Raw genomic sequence first — 19,877 nt, 5'->3', positions numbered from 1 at the left:
GTCAGTGAGGCTCCACACAACCAACCAATAGGAGGCTGAAACAGCACATAGGCTTCATTAAAAAGATGAAGGGCATGGGCATCACTGGGCAACCTTAAGCACCTGGTAGGTCTCATACCCTGCTCTGCTCTCTTTGGAACTGTTAATTTCTCCTTCAAAAGAAGGAAAGATTGCCGGGAAAACCAAATTTAATTACTTAATTCAAATTAAAACAAAACCACCTCAAATCAATGAAAAACTCCATACATTCTTTTAGCCACTTTGCAAGAACCCTACAGTCCTGCAAGACAAGCAACTACTCATCTCTGCCTTCCCCATCCCCATCTGACACAATACTCAAACCAATACACTCAAGCTGTCAGAACAGTCCAGCTTAATTTTATTCAAAAGAAACAGAGTGAGAAAAAGAGGCTACCACATCAGGAATAAAGCTAGAGGAAAACTAGACAAGACAGCAGTGCACCCTGGATCTGCATCCCGTTCCCTCCTGTGACAAACTACAAACATCATGTAGCTAACAGATGATCCAGAGTAGCCGAATGTTTTTTGTCTTACATTTTCTTTTTTGTTTTGTCTTTTTTTGGCCTCAATTTTTATTTTAAAGGATAAAAAGAGAAAATATAGTATCCCAGAAACCAAAAAGGCTGTAGAATTCCATACATGGAGAAGGAATGAATGGATTTTACACTCAAAAGACCTTTAACGAGGCAGCAAATACTGTATTCTTCCTCTGCACATCAGTAAAAAGCTAAAATAACTGAATCATCAGTCTAGAATATTGCCCTGATATATAAACCTCCAATGTATTAGGAATTTTTAAAAATTTAGCTGGATTTCCTCGACTGCTGCAAGGTTGCAGCAGAAAGTATATTTGAGCAGTGACCCCAAAATGTGTTTAGCCTATTTTCACTTCGGGCAAATGCTGTTTTCTTACCTCAGTCTTGGAAGTTTACAGTGAGTAGTAAATCTTATCTTTACAAATCAGTACCTAACCGCATACTCTAAACTCCTCTCTCAAATCAAAATATCCATTACTGCTTCAAAGACATCCAAAAAGACAAGCACATGGCCCTTAAGTGAAGAAAGCTGCAGGAACATATTACAGACAGCTCTCAAGTGCAGTGGTGCCACCAAAAGGTTTCAGTAAAGTTTCTGGGATAGAGACTCAAATGCAGGATTAGGGTGGAGCAACAAACAGACAACCAGTCATTTTATGAAGGTTTTAAATCAGAACAGCTTATATTGTATCTTTTAAATAAAAAATGGCTTTGGTCTCCTAGTCAAGAGGGACAATAAAGCAGACTTGTTTTCATAAAGAGCATGATGCTAATCAAGTCAATCTGCGGCACACATACATACTTCTTGACCACCCTTATATTTAAGTTACCTTCACAAAAGTAACACCCACAACTAAGAAGTTAATAAAAAGTTGTCTTGGGTAAAAAATCAGGGTTTTTTTCAGTAGAGTATTAGAAGTTCTTGTGATTTCTGAAGCAGCTTTTCCCCCATTTTTCCAAGCAAGGTGCCTGATCCCATTGTTGTCAGCGATGTTTTGTCCAACTAGAGTCTATGGCTGACAGGTTCAGTTCACCCACAGTCAGCCACATGCAGTTCAGCAGCAGCAGTCGACCCTTTCATCATATGGGTGGGAAAACTCTCACAACAAATGAAAAATTTCTTAAAATACTTATTCATGCAATTTTCATCAGACTGATACACTTCACCCAGTTAACACGATTTTTTCAAGAATAATAAATACATTAAAAAATGGAATTCCTTGAGTTAGAAACAAAGACATAACTTGGCTTCTCTTATCTATTCTGCTCTTTGATAACAGTCTTTCAACTGTTCTTTACAGAACAGCCAACTGGTGGCTTCACAGTAAAAAATAAGGTTGCCATTCTTTTAATTAACACCCAGCACCACCCCTATTATAAACTATAGTAAGCATCTCTGCATAGCTATGAGTATCTAAATACTTTTTCAAAACTAGACCAAGGTTTTCAGGAGTGTGTAGAAGGACATTCAGAATAGAATAATATAGAGACTATCCAAGTCCCACAGACAGGAACACAAATCACTAGATAGCAAGGGTCCAATTCCCCTTTGCTCAGAGGGTCAGCAGCAGTTTGCATCCCTCAGCCTGACTGAAGTCCTCAAAACAGAGCTCACATTAAAATATATTAAATGACTTCAAGGAAAATTAATACCATCAAGGTTACATAAGGAACAGAGCTGTCAAATAAAGTAGTCCCTTGTCCAGAAAGTATTTTCCCATGAATTACAAAGGTTTGGTACAGCAGCATAAGTTTTTAATAGTACATTAACAACAGAAAGCTGTCATTTCCAATAGCATTGTCAAAGTACATCTTAAAGATGATTTAAGCTTTAGGTTTGCATAATTTGTTTGGTTTTCTTAAAGCAGAGTGCACACAAAACGCTTGTAGCACTTTTATTGGGGGATTATTTGAACAGCCTATTCTTGGGTATCCGACTTGTAATGCTTCAATGTGCGTGCAGAAGGATCAGTAGCTTTAACCCATCTTGGCATCCAGTAGTGGGGCAGCCAGCTGCTCCGCCCGCAGTAGTGCTTTTCAAAGATCTGGCGGTAGTAATAACTTTCTTTTGTTTTAGGAGGATTGAAAGGATATTTCTCTGCTGCCTTCTCCAGTAAAAGGTCATCAACCTACAGACATAAGCAAAACTCAAGTTAAGCTGCAAATATCTTCAACTTTTAAAGACACACAAGGATTCACCCACCACTGAATGTCCAGTTTTGAAAAAAAAAAAAAAAAAGTCTATTCTAGAGGCACAGGTTTGACCTGTCACAGGTTCACTTGATCTTTATGAATATGCAAATGTATTTCCAGCGCTGTTGGTATTTCTCTGCATGATAACGGAAGCCCATTTCTCTGGGTCACAACCACCTTTGTTAGTGAGGTCACAAACATTTCTTTCCTACCCTTCCTTTGCTGTGAAACAAGTTGAAAAACTTAACACAGTCATTTTGCCCTGTAAGTGGCTTCCTAGGTTGTTTTCATAGCTTGGGGAACAGGTGACTTTGTATAACCACACTCTTAGCAAAAAAAGACCTGGGATGCAGAGGCAAAGACACCTGCAGTTGCTAAGTTGGCTGAGAAAGGGAGGATGAATAGTTGCACCAGTTGAGGGAATTTCAATGAGCAGCTTCCACTGCCAACATGCTGCCTAACTTTTCATCTCTGTGAAATAGATCTGCTGCTCCTACAGCAATACAGGCTCAGAGCAGGCAGCACAACACTGTTGCCTGACCCAACTACTTTCTTGCCTGAGGAAGCACAGAAAGAAAATGGGGAACACAGAGTTGGTGGTAGGACAGACAAGCTCCCATCAACAGGCTTGACTACACATATTTCCATGTTATGGAGCTCTGCTGTAAATAGGGTGTTATTCCTTCCTCTCCATGATTAAACTACCTCTACACTCCAGAGAGGATTATCCCTTGTACAGAGTCAAAATGCTGTAAGTCTTCACTGGTTAACAACGCAAGCAGAGGCTTTAAAAAGCAAAAAGGCTTAGCTAGGGACAGCTTTGAAAAACTAATGACGCAAACGAGAAAGTACATTATAAAGTCATTATGTTGTTACTCAGCTGCAGAGTAAGTTCATGCAAGTGCCTTCAGCTGAAGCAGCTGCTTTGCCCGTAACACAGAAATTGTGTTTGTTGATGCACAATCTAATTTGCAATCCAGACACTTAAATGATGTTCATTTCCTCATACAGTCATTTCTGGCAGGGTCTAACATTTCTTTGTAACTAGGATCACGAATGCCTTTAACCAACTCAGATATCTAGAAGCACACTGATTAAGATTTATCTTACTCCTCCACCAGGAAGCTCAAGTTAACTGTTATACCCAGATTTATTCTCTCAACTAAGCATGTGAGCTGCCTCCCATTGGCAACCATACCTAACAGACCTAAGTGAGAAAGGAAAAAAAGTGGTATTGTACCTGTTGATCAATATAGTCCTGAAGAATGGAAAACCAGGACTTCTTTACTGATGCTATACCATCACTGAAAGCTTCTTTGGGTCTCCAGAGAATTTCTTTGGGAAGTAAATTGGAATCTTCAAACGACAATCTTAAGAGGTATTTTTCAATTCCATTCTGTTTCCAGAACAAAAAAAACAATGTCATGAGTCTCAGGAATTGTAGTGCAAAGATCTGGATTTAAACACTTATGAAATAGTTTCCCTTCAGAAGTTTTGCTCAGAAAAGGGTTCCCAGTAGCCCAACAATTCAGTAAAGTACTTTAAGAGCATGCTTGATTTTGGGTGGAGGACTTAACCATCTAATTCAGCAATCTGGTCATGCTTAGAACATGTATCAGTGAATTTGTAAACTTTCACTTGCATCCAACCCTAGTTTTACATACCTTTGGGATTCGCAGTTCTGCTGGCAGAGATAAATAATAAGAAGTAAACCGATGATCCAAAAATGGGACTCTCAGTTCAAGACTAAGCAGGGGGAATAAATAGAAAAGATACTGAATTAATCCAACAAGTCATCTACTTACAAATTCCACAGCAGCTAAGCTTTCCCTGTCTTTCACATAAACACCAGGTTCTGCTTTTACTTAGAAGAAATTTCACTTGCATATTTACGACTACCAGATTCTAATTCACCAATTTGTAAAGTGTATGGTCTACACAGATTAAAGACTATGATGTTTTATAATGCCATATGCTGGGCAGTTTATAGTGCCCTGAATTTACAGATTACAGTCCTACAGGATCTGCAACAACCATTGCAACACGTATGCAAAAGCACATTTTAAAAATCCTCTCAGAGAACTACCAAGTCACTCACTAGGAGTGCATCAGCATTTGTAAACATATCACAGAACCAAGCAAGGACTTCTGCTGTCATTTCTGAAATCTACATTTGTTTGTGTTTTCAAGAAACAACAAAAAGGAGCCCTACAGCATTCACACTAGTTCTCTCCTATACCAGTGGCAGATACACACATACAAAGCCTTCCCACTTTTGTATACCACAGCTTCTAAGGACACAGAAGACAACAAAAAAATGACAGTAACTGCATCTTCAACAGAAAGAACCCCTCTCAGTGTGTCTCCTCAAGAGACATTATGCTGTCCAGCTTCACAAGTGAAAGATGTTATACTGCACCCTAGTAATTTCATTGTCTCTTTAGTTTCTACTGTGATAAAAAGCTTCAGCTACCTCAAGTAATACCCACCTTTCCAAAAAAACCCCAAATGAACCCAATACTGAGTATTCAGTAATCAGATACTGAGGGCTCCATTTCTCCATATACTGACAAGATTTGCACTGCAAGTCTTTCCTTATAGTTATTCTTGCTCCTAACTGATAATGGTAATTTCATCCTTTCCTCTCTACTCTTAGTTCCTCTCCCTTTTCTCCAAAAATCTGAACTCCTTAAATTCTGTTTTAATTTGTTAATGAGGGTTCTTTCTTCCTAGCAGTGCTGTGCAGCAGGGACCAAAGGAAAACAAAAGCAGCCAGCATGTGATATTAAACAGCCTTTCAAGTGTGGTGAAAATTTTAAGCATGAAACAAATTATGAGGCAAATGGCAGTTCTCCAGCACTTTACCCAACTTTTTAATAGGAAAGAGAAACATAAGAAAATTGTAAAAAGCTGGGCAAGTCATTTTGTGGTGGGATCAATATACAACAAAAGCTTCCCAATAGCTAAGTCGTTTGCTTTGCCAAAGGTACCATCTTTTTCTTATCTATAGACAGCTTTCCAACATTATTCTCGGTTTAATTAATGTATTTATTTTAGTAAAATGCTTCTGTTTAGTAAAACAATACTATTTTCTACAGCGCTCAATTTGGAGATTCTTTAAGGTATCAGTTACACAGATTGTATACTGATACCTCTTTATTACAGTCAGCTATCTGACTAATGCACATACTTTTCTCTTTTCAGTATGTTGTTTTAGTACTGATGATCATCGGGTTCAAGATTCCTCTTTGTCTAAACCTCCAAAGACCCCAAAGTCAAATACAAGTTTGCCTTCCCTCCTTAACTCTGAATATTTGTATTTCTAATTCACTGCTTCTGTAAAGACCAGTACAGTCCCAGACAAAAAAAATATTTCAGTTGGCAACACAGTGGGCCCTATAGTCACAGATCAGATTAAATCTGGCAGTGTGCTTTCAAATTCCTTCAGGCTACAACTTCATGTTGGCATACAAATCCTCAGCAGCCTTTTCCTGCCTAATCTTCTTTGGTTTTAAGTTATGAGTGCTCAGCATCCAAGGGAATATATTTTACCCATGTGCTGCAGTAGTTCTGTCTGCACGAAGTACATCAAACAGGTAGAGCTCTTTCAGAAGCCTCTCACTCTCTTCTGCAGCTTCCTCGGGAGACGGCGCCTGAAAACAAACACAGCATGGAGCACACAGGTGGAATACGGCTGCACTGAGGCAACCATTGCTGGCTGCCCTACATTTGAATTGTAGGACCACCAAGTGATCTCAAACTCAGCAAAAACTACGTACAAGAAATAACAGTCTCAGGAATTGCTGAAGATTAAGTGTTGGGAAAGATGAAACAGGAAAACCTTGGAAATACGATTGCCTGACAAAAGATTTTGGGAATATGAAAACTACAGGCAACATCGAAATGAAAGCCACTTTTGAAATACCAGGTCTTAGTTACTGAACAACTAGAAAACAATGGTATGGCCACTGAAGTAATCCCCTCTTGATGAAACAATACCCTCTGCTTGCAAACAGGTCCAAGGGTCAGAGCAGACCCTACTAGCTCAGCAGAAGGGGTCCAAAGAGTAGTTTTTAGAAGTTAAGATGTAACACTCTATGGTAATATAAGAACTCTTATAGGCTGTATGTAAATGCTATAGGATTTGTATCTTGTATTAGATTGGTTAGTGACAATTAGAATATTCAGTACAGAAGATGATTTATTGTATTGTAACCAGGACTTCAGACATTCTGATTCTCTCTTCTCTATTCCTCTCTTCCACTTCTACTCTTACTTCCACTCTTGCTCTTACACCCTCTCTCTCTCTCTCACCTGCTTACTCTCTTGGGCCTGCTCAGAGCTGAGTCTAGCAGCTCTGAGCAGTGCCCCAATACCCACGCCCTTTACAATAAACCGACTGTGTCCCAAGACCTGCCTATAGAGATCTCCATCCGTCTACGTCCGGCCGTCCCGACTGAACCCCGAAACCCATAACCTACAATTAAGAAAGCTATTTTTTAGGTCATTATGATGTCTGACATGATCTCTTGGATTTTAAGCCACCCCAGAAGAAAAACTCAACAAATATACAGTTGTGACAACTCTCAAACATCACACCTTGAAATCTCAGAGATGTTCTGTTGAAAGGCAGAACAAGCAACTCAAGGGCATTCTCTATAGTGAATGTACTTACCTTATGGAAATATATATATCCTTGTGTCAGCTCATCTGATCCTTCTCCTGAAAAAATGACCACACTGTCTGTTTTCTTCCGAATATATTTGGAGACAAGATACATACCTTAAAAAAAAAAAAAGGATAAAGTTATTAAAGTACATCTACATACATACATACATACATACAGCTAGTAGTTTTAAATTTAGCATTTTAGAAATTTGTCTCCTACACTGCTTTCTTCTGTAGCAAACAACTAATGTAAAGTAGCATCTCATTTTTACTCAAAGCAACCAACAGCCACACTAAGTTGGTGCTGCAAATATACCTGAACTGTGTATTTACACTTGGCCCTCAAATATATCAGAAAGATGTGTCTACTTAGGATCCTGGGAACACTGGAGGATTCCCGTGGGAGCACACACAGGAGTTGTTCCGACCCAATACGAAATTAAGCATATTAATTCCAGTACAGTGTCGAAGAACCTTTCTAGCCTTGGAGAAAAGCAAAAGTTGATGTTTAACTCTCTGCCACAGAGTTGAACTGGATGAAGCCCTTTTTTCAAATTTTTTTGTAAAGATTTATTTATTAAACAGAATTATGCCTTCCACTCAATGCATCTCTCTGAATGGCACGCTTTTGTAACAAAAGTATTACAAATCTAATGAAAAGGATCTAGTTCATTATTTCTTATGCTAAGCAGCAAATCACAAATTAAAAATGACAGAAAATGTTTGCTCTAATTTTTAAAGAAATGCATTCATTATTTTACATTGCTAAATCCCATCTTCATGGACAAAATTCCACGCAGGGAGTTCAGTTTCGAAAACTGTGCTGCCTATTTGGCTTCATAACTCTTTTGTGACATTTTAGGATGACACAAGGTTAACTGGGTAAAATGCTGTAGCTTGCATTACGCAAAAGGCCCACTGGATTAGGGGCTTTTTCCCTCTTATCAGGCTGGCATTGCTTTGTTAGAAGCTGCTGGTGACTTCCTTCACTTCTTGGAATCAAACATACATTATAAGAACCTGTGTTACTAAACCTATGTTACTAAAGAGCAGTAATAAATACTTCATGTTAGTATTAAAAATACGCAAGGAAAGGGTAACTATGTTATACTATCATAACATTCAATACCTCAGAAAACCTGTGAATTTCCCCCTTCCTCCAAGGTTCATACTTACTAGAGCAGAAAACTTAGACCTGCAGATCTAATGTTTCTTCTTTATGTAACTAATTGTTTTTCATCTCAAAGCTTCAAGAACGGTTCTTGACAGTTGTTTTGTGCAGTCAGGGACTTGCAAATAACTGCTTTTGCCTCAGTGTGGTATCACAGATCAGACTGGGGAGCAGAACTTTGGAATCCCAGTCCCCAGGTTCTGTGCCAGCTAAAGGATCTAGCAGATGAACATGTGGGTTTGCATAAAATTTTATTTGGGTGATATAAACCAAAGATTGCCATTAAAAAAATCTTACCAATAGAAGCTCTTATTGTTGTTATATCGTAGGTTTCCAAGGAGAAGATAACCTCCTCTATTGCCTGAATCCCCTCTTCAGTATTAAGTATTACTTCATGATGTTCACTGCCTATATGTGCTGCCACCTGTTTGCAAGAAGTCAAAACAATGCATCACTTTTCAACTAAAACATTTTATAAACATACATTGTGTTTAAAGAAAACATTTATTGAAAGCACCAGTTCCCTTCTGCTACAGTGAAAATTATTACATTAGATCAAGAAAAGACATTACTTAGCAGCTCTTTGACTTGCACTGATGTGTTCACCAGAGAGAACATCGTCTCCTTAATTACAGTGTTCAATCATGATTGCAACAGACCATCCAGCTGCTTGCCTAAAACATTAACAGAATCTGTAGAGACTCTAAATATTCCAGATATCTGCCCTTAAGGGAAAAAGCAGCACAAAAGTAATGAAAGCCTGCACAGTACCCCAGATGCCAAACGGTTTGTACCAAGCTGTTAATTCAGCAAACTGATAATTAATTTACAATACTTAACATATATACAAATGCCTTAGTATAGGAACCACAGCATGGAGATCTACCCTAAAACCCAGAGGGAGAACTGAGACAAGTCCAAAGTACAATCCTTCTGGCAACAATGCAACAGGGACTCCATCATGAAAGTCTTCCAAATGCAAGAGAAAACAGGTAAGGTTCCAGCTGCCTCTTTTGTAAGATTACGCAGCAAATGTTGTACCAAATGACTTACTGCAAACTGATCTACATCACAGCAATAAATGAATATGCAGGGTTACTATTAATGCCATACCATGAAGTTAGCACCATTAATGTACACTGTTTAGCATTCAGTAGCTCAGAACAAACTGAAAGCAACGCTTAAGATACCTTCCTGGCAGCAAGTAAGTCAGGACTGTTTTCCATTCCAATTGCAAAGGTTTGTAATGGATAATTAACGTTGATTTCTTTCATCAGTTTCAGAAGAATGGCTGCAACCAAACTGGAATCTAAGCCCCCTGCCAACAAAACAAATCATCTGATTAGGTGTTTGAATGATGTCTTGCTTTCCCCTTAAGGAATCTAGATACTGGAATCCTGTAAGTGGGCTTCATTTTTAAGCTGTGTGAAGGTACTTCTCATACAAGTGCACATTTACCTCTTTAATAAAAGAATCAGGCAACTATGATGGAACATCTTCAGTTACAGTTGTTAGTACTTTTGGTGTCAGAAGCATCAGTGGGACTCCTTCTTTCAGATAAACAGAAAGTGTACTGAACATATTGTACCACTTGAGATTATGCCCCTTCTCAGCTCTGATAAAATGGGATTTATTCTTCATTTCAAAACCACTCCCTATCTTCCCCTCACTTACACATTTGATAGCCTACTGATAGGACTATGGATTTTTTTTGTTTGCAGTAAGTAAAAGAACAGAATTAAGTAAAAGAACAAAACGTTTAGTGTAAGGGTTCCACTCTTCTCCAATCATTCTTTTTTTCCCCTCCTCTTCTTTCTAGAGCAGAGTGAAAGGATTTGAACAGTTTGGAGAACAAGCGAAAAATAAAACCAAGAGATGCACAAGCTCCCTAGATGTACTCTAAGGATCCACCTTCTTATTATTGTGAGCTAGTTCTGCTAATCCTTGGCTAGTTCTACTTGCTGTTCTCCTACAAAGTACTGAGCAAAACACAGTACCTGTTTGCCCACATCTGCCTGCAGTTCTGATAAGCATTAGGCAAAACCCTCTTCTCTTTTTTTCCTATTGTCTGCATGTGTTTCTTCAGCTAAGTGCATTAGCAATAATTCCCACCCTGATCCCCTTTGTGGGGATGCTATCTTGTAAAAAAAATATTTCCTTTCGAAATTACACGCAAATTCTGAGAAAAGGAGAGCACAGAAAACAGAGGGCTCAGGATGCGGAAATCAGGAAAATAAAAACCCGAGTTTTCACTGTGAAATTGAAGAATTCCCTCTGTGATTGGAAACAAAAGCAATTCTCTGTGATGTTCCAAGCACACTCAAAATTTTGAAGCACTGAGATACTCTGGTATTATTTATACCAGCACGGGCACTTAGTTTTGCTGCTTCCTCCATGTGCATCTGAGGAGCTGGTGACTGCCTTCTAATTTGATATTTGAAATTTGGGGTTTAAACAAGCTTTTTTACTGAAACTGAGATCTTCCAACTCTGTGTATCTTCCTGTTTAATTTACCTTCTTCCTACTTTTTATGATTGCATAGTAAAGAAATGGTCCAGCAGTATCTCCTAGCCAGTTCTCTCATTCAGATGCACATTTAATAGGGTTCATGACAAATGAATGCAATTACTGTTGCTCAGTGAATGCATGAAAAGCATTTCAGAACTCCAGCCACAAGTACCAAGTGCTACACAAACACAGGAAATAAGGTGTCAGATCCATGGTTACAGAGCCTTACTTCTGTGAAGTACCTCTGTAACACTGAACCATCAGATCACAACAGTGATCAGTTAAGTCAGTGAACAACTTCCTGTACCACAAGCTATTACCTTATCTGCAAAAGAGTGTAGCAAATAATTTTGGTCCAGATGGTCTCCTGTAATATGGTAAATTAAGGAAGTTTAGGATGAAGACTAAAGCAAAGGTGGCAAGTAAGAATTTCACTTCCTCCTGCTTCTGAAACATGCCAAGGCTTTCTTCTAGGTTCAATCTGCACAAAGTGAATGTAATAATTACATTTTCTTTTTAGACACCAACCTAACTCTAAATCTCATGTATTTAAGAATACATTGAGTGATTTTCAATAGGAATACTATATTTATTTGCCTTATTTTAAAATGCTCAGTGTCTCAATAAGCCAAGATCCCAGCCCAGAGTAAACTTTAAAAGCATAAGACTTTCAAGGTATTTGTAAATTGGAAAACTTTATTCCAAACTAACAAGTTCTCTGTTGCCTGTTCTAAAATGCAAATGAAGATTCAGATCCCTTCAGGTACATCACAGCAGAACAGCCAATATATTTTCCTTTAACTAGTAGAGGATGGGGAAAAGAGAGAGAAGGTACAGAATCACTGTGGTTCTTGCTACTTACCTGACAGAAGACAACCAATCCTTCTGTGAGCCATCAAACGTTTTCTAACAGCATTTTCAAATAGAATACGGATGTTGCTTTTCACCGTTTCAAGGTCAAAACCTGCTCAAAAAAGAAAAGAGAAGGGCAAAAAATGTCCAAAAAGTGTTACTTAGACTTTGCAGGATGATGCTAACTAGGAAACAAAGATGTTTGTCTGAATCTCCTTTGATAACAGGGACACTCAAGTCCATCTTTGTACATGACTGCCTACAAAAACAATTCAAAAGTCCCTACATTTTAAAGGTTCTTCCAGGTTGTTTTCTTTCTTAAATGGTACTTTTTAAACCAATCAAAGCTAATTTTACATTCAAAGACTATGATTTTTTTCACTTTTAAATCAGAGTAAAATCTTTGCTGTACTACCTGAAGGCAGAGCTTCCACTGTATCACATGCAACATGGAGTGGTTCATCTTTGCAGCTATGAAATTTTACTAATTCCACTGATGCAACCTTGCCAGAGGGCTTTAAATCCAACACTTCATAATGACCCGGAAGAAATGGTTTCACTTTAGAACCTAAGGATGTTGAATGCTTTAAGTTGATAAGTCCTACACATAAAATGGGAAAAAAGAAAAATGTCAGAGTTTTTGACTTAAAATGGTTAAATTATTCCTCACTCAACAGCCTCTCTACTAAAACTATATACAAATATTTTCTCCGGATCCTAAACCTGGTATTAAAAAAATATCCTTTTGAGTCACCATCAGTCCTGGCTAGAGCATGATTCTGCCTCTGGCAGGATGAGCCATCTCAAGCTGAGGCAGATAGCAGAGAAAGTAAACCAGCAAGTTTTACTAATTGGCAAGTAGCAATTTATCCCTGTGAGCACTAGGAGAGCACTTTTCTAACTGACTACATGATGTCCAGGTCAAAGTATAATATGCTTAAGAGAATCTGAATAACAATTATAAACTAATTTTGAGTTTAAAATTAAGTGTAGCCAAGCTAACAAGGGGTTTGCAATAAAACAACATCATTGTAGTGATTGCTTAATTGACATCTATTTAGTGATTTCAAAACTCATCAGTTCTCAACTGATCTACTCCACTGCTGTTGAATGCCAGGTATCAGACCTGTAGCCAAACCTCATTTCCATTCCCCACGTGAAAGAGGATGTTTTGCACCTGCTGGTCACCTGGATGCCCCTTGAGGACATCCTCAAAAGGGACACAGAATTGTTGTTAGAGAGAATTTGTTAGAATTTGTTGTTAGTGAATTACTGACCAGTAATTCACTGTGATTGTTATAGGACACAGTCTCCAAAACATTCCCTTCCCTTCTTCCTTCCCAAGCAACAGAAATGGTGCAGCTTTTAGTATTACTACATAGTACTACTATTAGAAGAGTCAACATTGGAGTCTGCTAATAAAATAGACAGACAATAAATGGGAGAGAAATAATCATAAAAGTCAATTTTAGCCAAAGTGCCTTTTAGGCACTCCCTTTTGATATTGTTTGGATTTGTTTATGATAGTGCCAAGACTAGAGATAATTACTTCAAAAGAGAGCGCAGTGATGTGTCATCTCAAACAAAAAAAAATGATCATCAAATAAAGTATGTGATTCTGGGAAATTACCCAATGCTGCAGTAAATTTCAGGAGGGTTTCAAAATTCCTGACTTTTACAGATTAGCAGTTCTCTGGCATAATTACTTAGTTCACTACATAACACCAAGACCAAAGTCTAATATAATTTATTGTAGCGTAAGTCTAGTCTAAGTCAATAGACTATGTTTAACTTTGGCCTAACATAAAACATCTTGAATTCAATACTGCTATAACTCCAGAACACAAAGAATTCTCATTAAATAAGCAAGTTATTTTAGAGATATTAAGGACAATTAAACATCTTGGATGTCTTATTTTAATGATGTGTAGCTCTTACACTACTAAGTATAGCTCATATATTACTGAACTTACAGTTCATTTTCTCTTCATACTAAGAAGAAAAGCCTGACAAAGAAGTTTGTCTCCAACAGCAATACCTAAGATTATTTAGGCACTAAACACAACTGGCTTTACCTTTTGCCTCAGAACAGACACCCAAAAATCCATCATCAGTCAGCACCTTAAACAGTGGTCTGACTCCATAGGTATCTCTTGCCAGAAACACTTTTCTGTTTGCAGTGTCCAGAAGGATGAAAGCAAATACACCATCTAGCATGGATGCTGTTTGTTCTATTCCTCCTCTGTTGTATAGATGAAGGATAACCTCACCATCCACTAATGTTTGGAAGTCAAATCCAAACTGCTTCTCCAGCTAAGAAAAAATATAAAGAAAAACATAAATAACCATTTGCAAACATTGGCTGCTTAGTAATTGTTTCATATGAATAATCTTGTATGTCAAATCACACTTTAGAAGTTATATAAATATTTCTGCCAAAGAAGGAAAACTTTTGCGTTCAAAGCTGTACTGGGTTTGTGTGGCCAAACTTTGGTAGTGGAGGGACTACAAGGGTGGCTTCTGTGAGAAGCTGCCAGAAGTGTTCCCCACATCTGGCAGAGTCAATGTCAGGCAGCTTCAGGATGGACCCGTCGCTGGCCAAGGCCCAGCCAATCAGGAATGATAGTAATCCTTCTGTGATGATAACATATTTAAGAAGAAAGAAAAGTTACTGTGCAGATGTAATTACAGCCAGAGAAGAGCGGGGTGAGGATATGTGGAGAGGAAAAGCCCTGCAGACAACCAAGGTCTGTGGAGAAGGAGGAGCAGGAGGTGCTCCAGGTGCCAGAGTTGCAGCCCATGGAGGATCACAGGGATGCAGAGATCCACTCACAGCCTGTGGAGGAGCACCACGCCTGAGCAGGTGGATGCCTGAGAGGGGGCTGTGAACCCGTGGGAGACCCATGCTGGAACAGGGTCCTGGCAGGGGCCTGCCAACCTGTGGAGAGAGGAGCCCATGCTGGAGCAGGTCTCCTGGTAGGGCTTGTGACCCTGTGAGGAACCCATCCTGGAGCAGGCTGTGCCTGGAGGACAAGCACCCCATGGAAGACTGACCTACACTGAAGCAGTCTGTGGAGAACTGTTGCTGTGGGACAGACTCAAGCTGAAGAAGTTTGTGGAGGACTGTCTCCTGTGGGAGGGACCCCACAGTGGAGCAGGGGAAGAAATCTCCTTCAGCAGTGGCAGAGCATCATGTGATAAACTGACCATAACCCCCATTTTCTGTTTTCCTGCTGGGGAAGAAAAGATAGAGCTCAGGAAGGCAGAAGAGGTGGAGCGAAGGGGTTTTTTTAAAGGTTTGTTTTATTTCTCATTATCCTACTCTGATTTTGTTGGTAATAAATTCAATTTAATTTAATTTCCCCAAGTTCAGTCTGTTTTACCCATGACAGTATTTGGTGAGTGATCTCCCTCAGTCCTTATCTCAACTCATGAAACTTAAGTTGTATTTTCTCTCCCCTGTCCACTTGTTGGAGGAAAGCTTTGGTGGGTGCCTGGCACCCAGTCAGGGGCAACCCACTACAAAAATTTTACCCAGGATCATCTCTTAGGCAGTGAGACTGACACTGCAGTCTTAAGCAATTCACATTAAGGCAAGTTTTCAGGGAAACACTTCTATCTGAGGATGTCAAACTGCACTAGCCAGAAGTGCAGAAGCACTGGTCTTCAGAAGCACTAACACAGTTTAAAAAAAACCACCGAACTCAAAACACATAGACACGTGCAACATCTCTGCAGAGTGAAGTACTTTGGAAATAATCTTCGGTTTACTTATGCAGTCACTGCAATTCCTCAGCGTTTTTTTATGCAGAGAATTTCCTTCTGCCTAATCTTCCTCCATTCCTCAAACTAGCCCCTTCACTCTGCCTGTGCATATAAAATGGGGGAGGAAGAAATTAGCCACCAGACTTAAGTCAGACCAACTATTCTTCATGTTCTTCTGGTGCTACTCTTAAAAGTCCTTTCAATACATACAGAACAGAGGGAAAGAGAGGGTTTCATTAAAACTAACAAGCCAAGAAACCCCACAAAAACAATGCTTTAACATTTTAAGTTCTTTGGTTTTAATTGTTACTTATGGGGCAGTCTTAGATCAAATTGAGTCAATGTTAAAATAAGTAAGTCATTACCCTAAGGAAGGCACCTGTTTTACCAATGATCCTTTCCTAGGTAAAGGATTTCAGCCACAAGCTTGAAAGAAAAATCTCATTATAAAGAAAGAGGGTACATAATGTAGTGACAACAACCAAACAAATTCCTGTAGAATTCAGGTGTTGCACAATTAAGGTACCCTTAGGACGGTGCATAGCATGACTGAGAGTAATTCTTAACTGCTTTCAACACAGAAAAACCACAATGCAAAACACTGCAAGTAATACAGACTGTTGGTACAATACATTTCACATGTACTGCAGGGCAAAGTCTCACCCTTCAAACAGCCAAATACTTGAAGACTGGGGAAAAAAATATAATCTCCTGCCTATTCAGTCAAATTCCTAATGACATTACTGATGTCACTGATGTGACTGACTGCAGCCTGACTTGTCTTAAAAAATGCGACGTTAGAGATGTTGTAACATTAGTATTAGAAATGCTATAATCTCTCAGATTATTCATACGTTTCTGATGATACCACACTTAGTATATGATACATTTTACACATTCATTCAGCATGATTCAGAAGCAGACACAGTTTTAAGCTGCTTTATACATCAAATTTGGATGATCTGAATCATCTTGCCAAGTAACACAGGCAGTATGGACATCTCAGCACAGGGACTGAGGAACACTGACAGTGTTCAGCAACAGCATCACATCCATCAGGAACATTTAGAAACTTGAGGAACTAAATAGAGTTGCTGCTTGTTTTGTGCCTGAGAAACTTAGGTGACTCTCAAAAACCCCACAAAAAAATCTGACTTCTGCTGCAGACACCTAAGGACTTTTGTGGCACACTGGAAACATCTCCCTAAGCTTGTTGCTTTTATATAAATACGTAAGCATGCATACTATGCATCACTATATCTTAAGTGACATATCCCATCTAGATTGAGATGCAATAATAAGAATGCAATACCCAACAACTTGGGAGAATTACAACCCAAAACAACTGAAGAGCAAGACAGTCTGAAAGCATTAGTATTATGAAAAGAGAAGAAGGGGAGAAAGAGGCTTGGAATTCTCCTCCCAAAGAGACAATGAGGAATGTGTCTTAACTTTCAACTGAACAAACCTGAAGATGCAAATATTTACTGCCCTTCTTATCAATTAAAAAGCGATTTCTCAGTATTAAAGATTAGGTATGTTGCTAAATAAGCTACCAGATTCATAGCTCACTGAGACAATTTACTTCCTTTTAAATACTAGTTCTTTGCTAACTTTCAAATTTTTTTCTGATATTCTCGTCCAACACATTTTAAAGACGTTCTGAATATCCACTAGTCTTGAAATTGAAAAAAAAAAAAAAAGAAATAATTTTTTTTTAAATTGCCTTATTATGTATACAACACTTACCTGTTTGAAATTGTAGATTTCTCCATTGTAACACAGCCAGAGGTATGGGAATTTCTTCACGCGGATAGGCTGCATACCATATAACTGATCAACAACCGCCAGGCGGTGGAAACCAAAACAGCAGTTGGTGAAACCATTGACGTTCTCAAAACGAAATGCATCAGGACCTCTATGCGCTATCTTCATGGCACTTAGACACTGCACAGAAAGGCATTCATCGCTCCCAAACAGGGCCCAGATACCACACATTGTGAGGCTCTTGTTCTACCTGCAAGTGGAGAACCTGTTCAATAGAGACACAAACACTGTAAGCAAGAGCTGACACTGTGTATTGGGTCTGGCCGGGAGGGAGTGCATTTTCCCCTCAGCAGCCCTCAGAGTGCTGTGTTTTGTATTGGTGTCACAGCACTGTTTTGGCTACTGCTGAGCAGTGCTTGCACAGCATCAATGCAAACCAACACTACCCCCTCATCAGAAGGGGCAGGCAGGGGGCAAGCAGGATCTTGGGAAGCAACATAGCCAGGACAGCTGGCCCAAACTATCCAAAGGGATATTCCACATCTGATGTCTGCCCAGATAAAAACCTAAGGGAAAGAGGGAAAGGAGGATAAAGGGGGAGCAATTACTACATGTGCTGAAGCCCTGCTTCCCAGGAAGTGGCTGGACATCACTTGCTGATGGGAATGAGAGAATAAAATCTTTATTTTTTCCTTTTGCTTGTGCATGATCCTCACTTTTCCTTAAGTAAACCGCCTTTATCTCAACCCGTAATGTTTTTTATTTTTCATTATATTTTCTTGCCCCTTACCCCATCCTGCTGAAGAGGGACTGATAGAGTGCTTTGGTGAGCACCTGGCATCCAGCCAAAGTCAATCCACCACATACCTAAAAACCACAGATAACAGATGTAGGCTATTAATCACTTAACCTTCAAGAGGCCTGATCAAAAGAATAGCAGACTTTACTAACACGAAGTAAAGCCTGGCTTGCTCAAAGTATGATAAGCAAATCTTAGCCAGCAAGAAATTACGTTTCAATTTTACCTTTAGATACAGCAAGGCTGTCTATGACTTTTTTTTTTTTTAATAGAGGACAAATAGAACAAATCATTACTGGTCATAGAGTATGATCCGTTGAAGTAACATCCTCTGAGCAGAAACATTAACCGTCCTTTCAGTTTGTCGCCTTTACATACAAAGGGGGTTTATAACAAAGAGGGAGGCTCTTTAGCAAGACCTGTAGTGACAGGACAAGGGGGAACTGTTTCGAACCAAAGGAGCATAGGTTTAGACGAGAGCTCCCCATCAGCAGCGTAGCAGGCCCCGCTGGCAAAGTTGTGGAGGGAGCAGTGCTGTTGCAGTGGCATGCTCCCCTTAGCACTCTGCTGCAGCCCCGGTGCCTCTGGAGATACACACCGGCCTTGTAGCTCTCTGAACCTAACCCTAACAGCGCAGCTGGGCTGAAGCTGGGGAGCTCCAAATCAAGTGATGTCGCTGGAGACATCAGCCCAACGCGGCCACTAGGGTTAAGGTTCAGGGAGCCACAAAGCCTACAGCTACAGGGACCCTGGGGACGCAAAAGGCGTGCCAAGGGGAGCGCGGCACTGCAACAACACTGCTCCCCCTCCACATCTTTCCTATCTGGACAAGCGATGGCGCTGCGGACCTCAGCCTCACCACATGGAGCTGGGCTTTCCCACCATCTGGAGCGTCCTCCTGGTAACCCACGGTCCCCGGGCGCCAGCGGACACCCAGGGCAGGATCCCTCCGCGCGCGCACCCGGTCCCCTCGGGCCCCTCCACACGGCCGCCCCCTCCTCCAGCGGCTGCCGCGCATCCCGGGCCCGCCGCCTCCTCGCCAGCCGGCGGCAGGAGGCCGAGTACTGCGGCAGCTCCCCCGGAGGCCCCCGACGGCAGCCCCTCCGCCCGGCCCTACCCGGCACGGCCCCGGACCGCGCCCGCCCCGCTGCCTCACCCGGTGCTGGCCGCCGGCGCACGCAGAGCCGCCGTCCGTGCCGCGGCGGAGGATGGAGGAGGCGGCTCCCGCCAGCGCCGGCTCCGCCCCCGCCGCCAGCTGCTGTTGAAACACGCCGCGAAGTTTCATCATGCGCCTCCTTGTCCTGCCGTGCCTGCTGGCGGGGCGGGGGGAAGTACGGTCGGGCCCGCACCCGTAGCCGTATCTCCATCTGCAGCCGGCCCGGGCCGCCCCGCGGCAGGGCAGGAGCTCGCAGGCCGAGCAGTGCCGGCTCCGGCACCTTCCCGGGCCGCTGTGAGGGGAAGCGTACGCCGGCAGGCACCGCTGGGCGCTCTGGGTATTGCGGGCTCAGGCGGGCGATTTGTAGCTATCAGAAATCCTGTCCCTGCAGGTCTACTCCGAGGCGTGCCTTGTGTGGTGTCCAGGGAGAAGAGCTATGGC

The 19,877-nt window shown here is 40.8% G+C and overlaps 1 protein-coding gene across 2 annotated transcripts; it reads right to left on the bottom strand.

Annotated features, from left to right (window-relative positions):
- Positions 1 to 356: 356 nt before the first annotated feature.
- Positions 357 to 19,723, bottom strand: ASNS (asparagine synthetase (glutamine-hydrolyzing)). 2 transcript variants are annotated; one of them, XM_042043740.1, is made up of 12 exons: positions 19,437 to 19,723; positions 17,464 to 17,746; positions 14,025 to 14,262; positions 12,365 to 12,550; positions 11,960 to 12,061; positions 9,780 to 9,907; positions 8,887 to 9,013; positions 7,426 to 7,532; positions 6,303 to 6,403; positions 4,415 to 4,496; positions 3,991 to 4,146; positions 357 to 2,686 (listed from the first exon to the last, which is right to left on the bottom strand). In XM_042043740.1, exons 2-12 carry the CDS (start codon positions 17,710 to 17,712, stop codon positions 2,477 to 2,479), a joined length of 1,686 nt encoding a protein of 561 aa, XP_041899674.1. In that variant the 5' UTR covers positions 17,713 to 17,746; positions 19,437 to 19,723; the 3' UTR covers positions 357 to 2,476. The 2 variants fall into 2 exon arrangements, with proteins under 2 accessions (XP_041899674.1, XP_041899675.1); XM_042043741.1 differs by lacking the exon at positions 19,437 to 19,723 and adding an exon at positions 18,272 to 18,292.
- Positions 19,724 to 19,877: the final 154 nt, after the last annotated feature.

This window comes from Corvus kubaryi, unplaced genomic scaffold (genome assembly GCF_017639235.1).
Source record: "Corvus kubaryi isolate FWS band 111438036 unplaced genomic scaffold, C.kubaryi_AGA036_p1.0 37398, whole genome shotgun sequence".
NCBI classification, from domain to species: Eukaryota; Metazoa; Chordata; class Aves; order Passeriformes; family Corvidae; genus Corvus; species Corvus kubaryi.
This window is presented reverse-complemented; position numbering and strand designations above follow the sequence as displayed.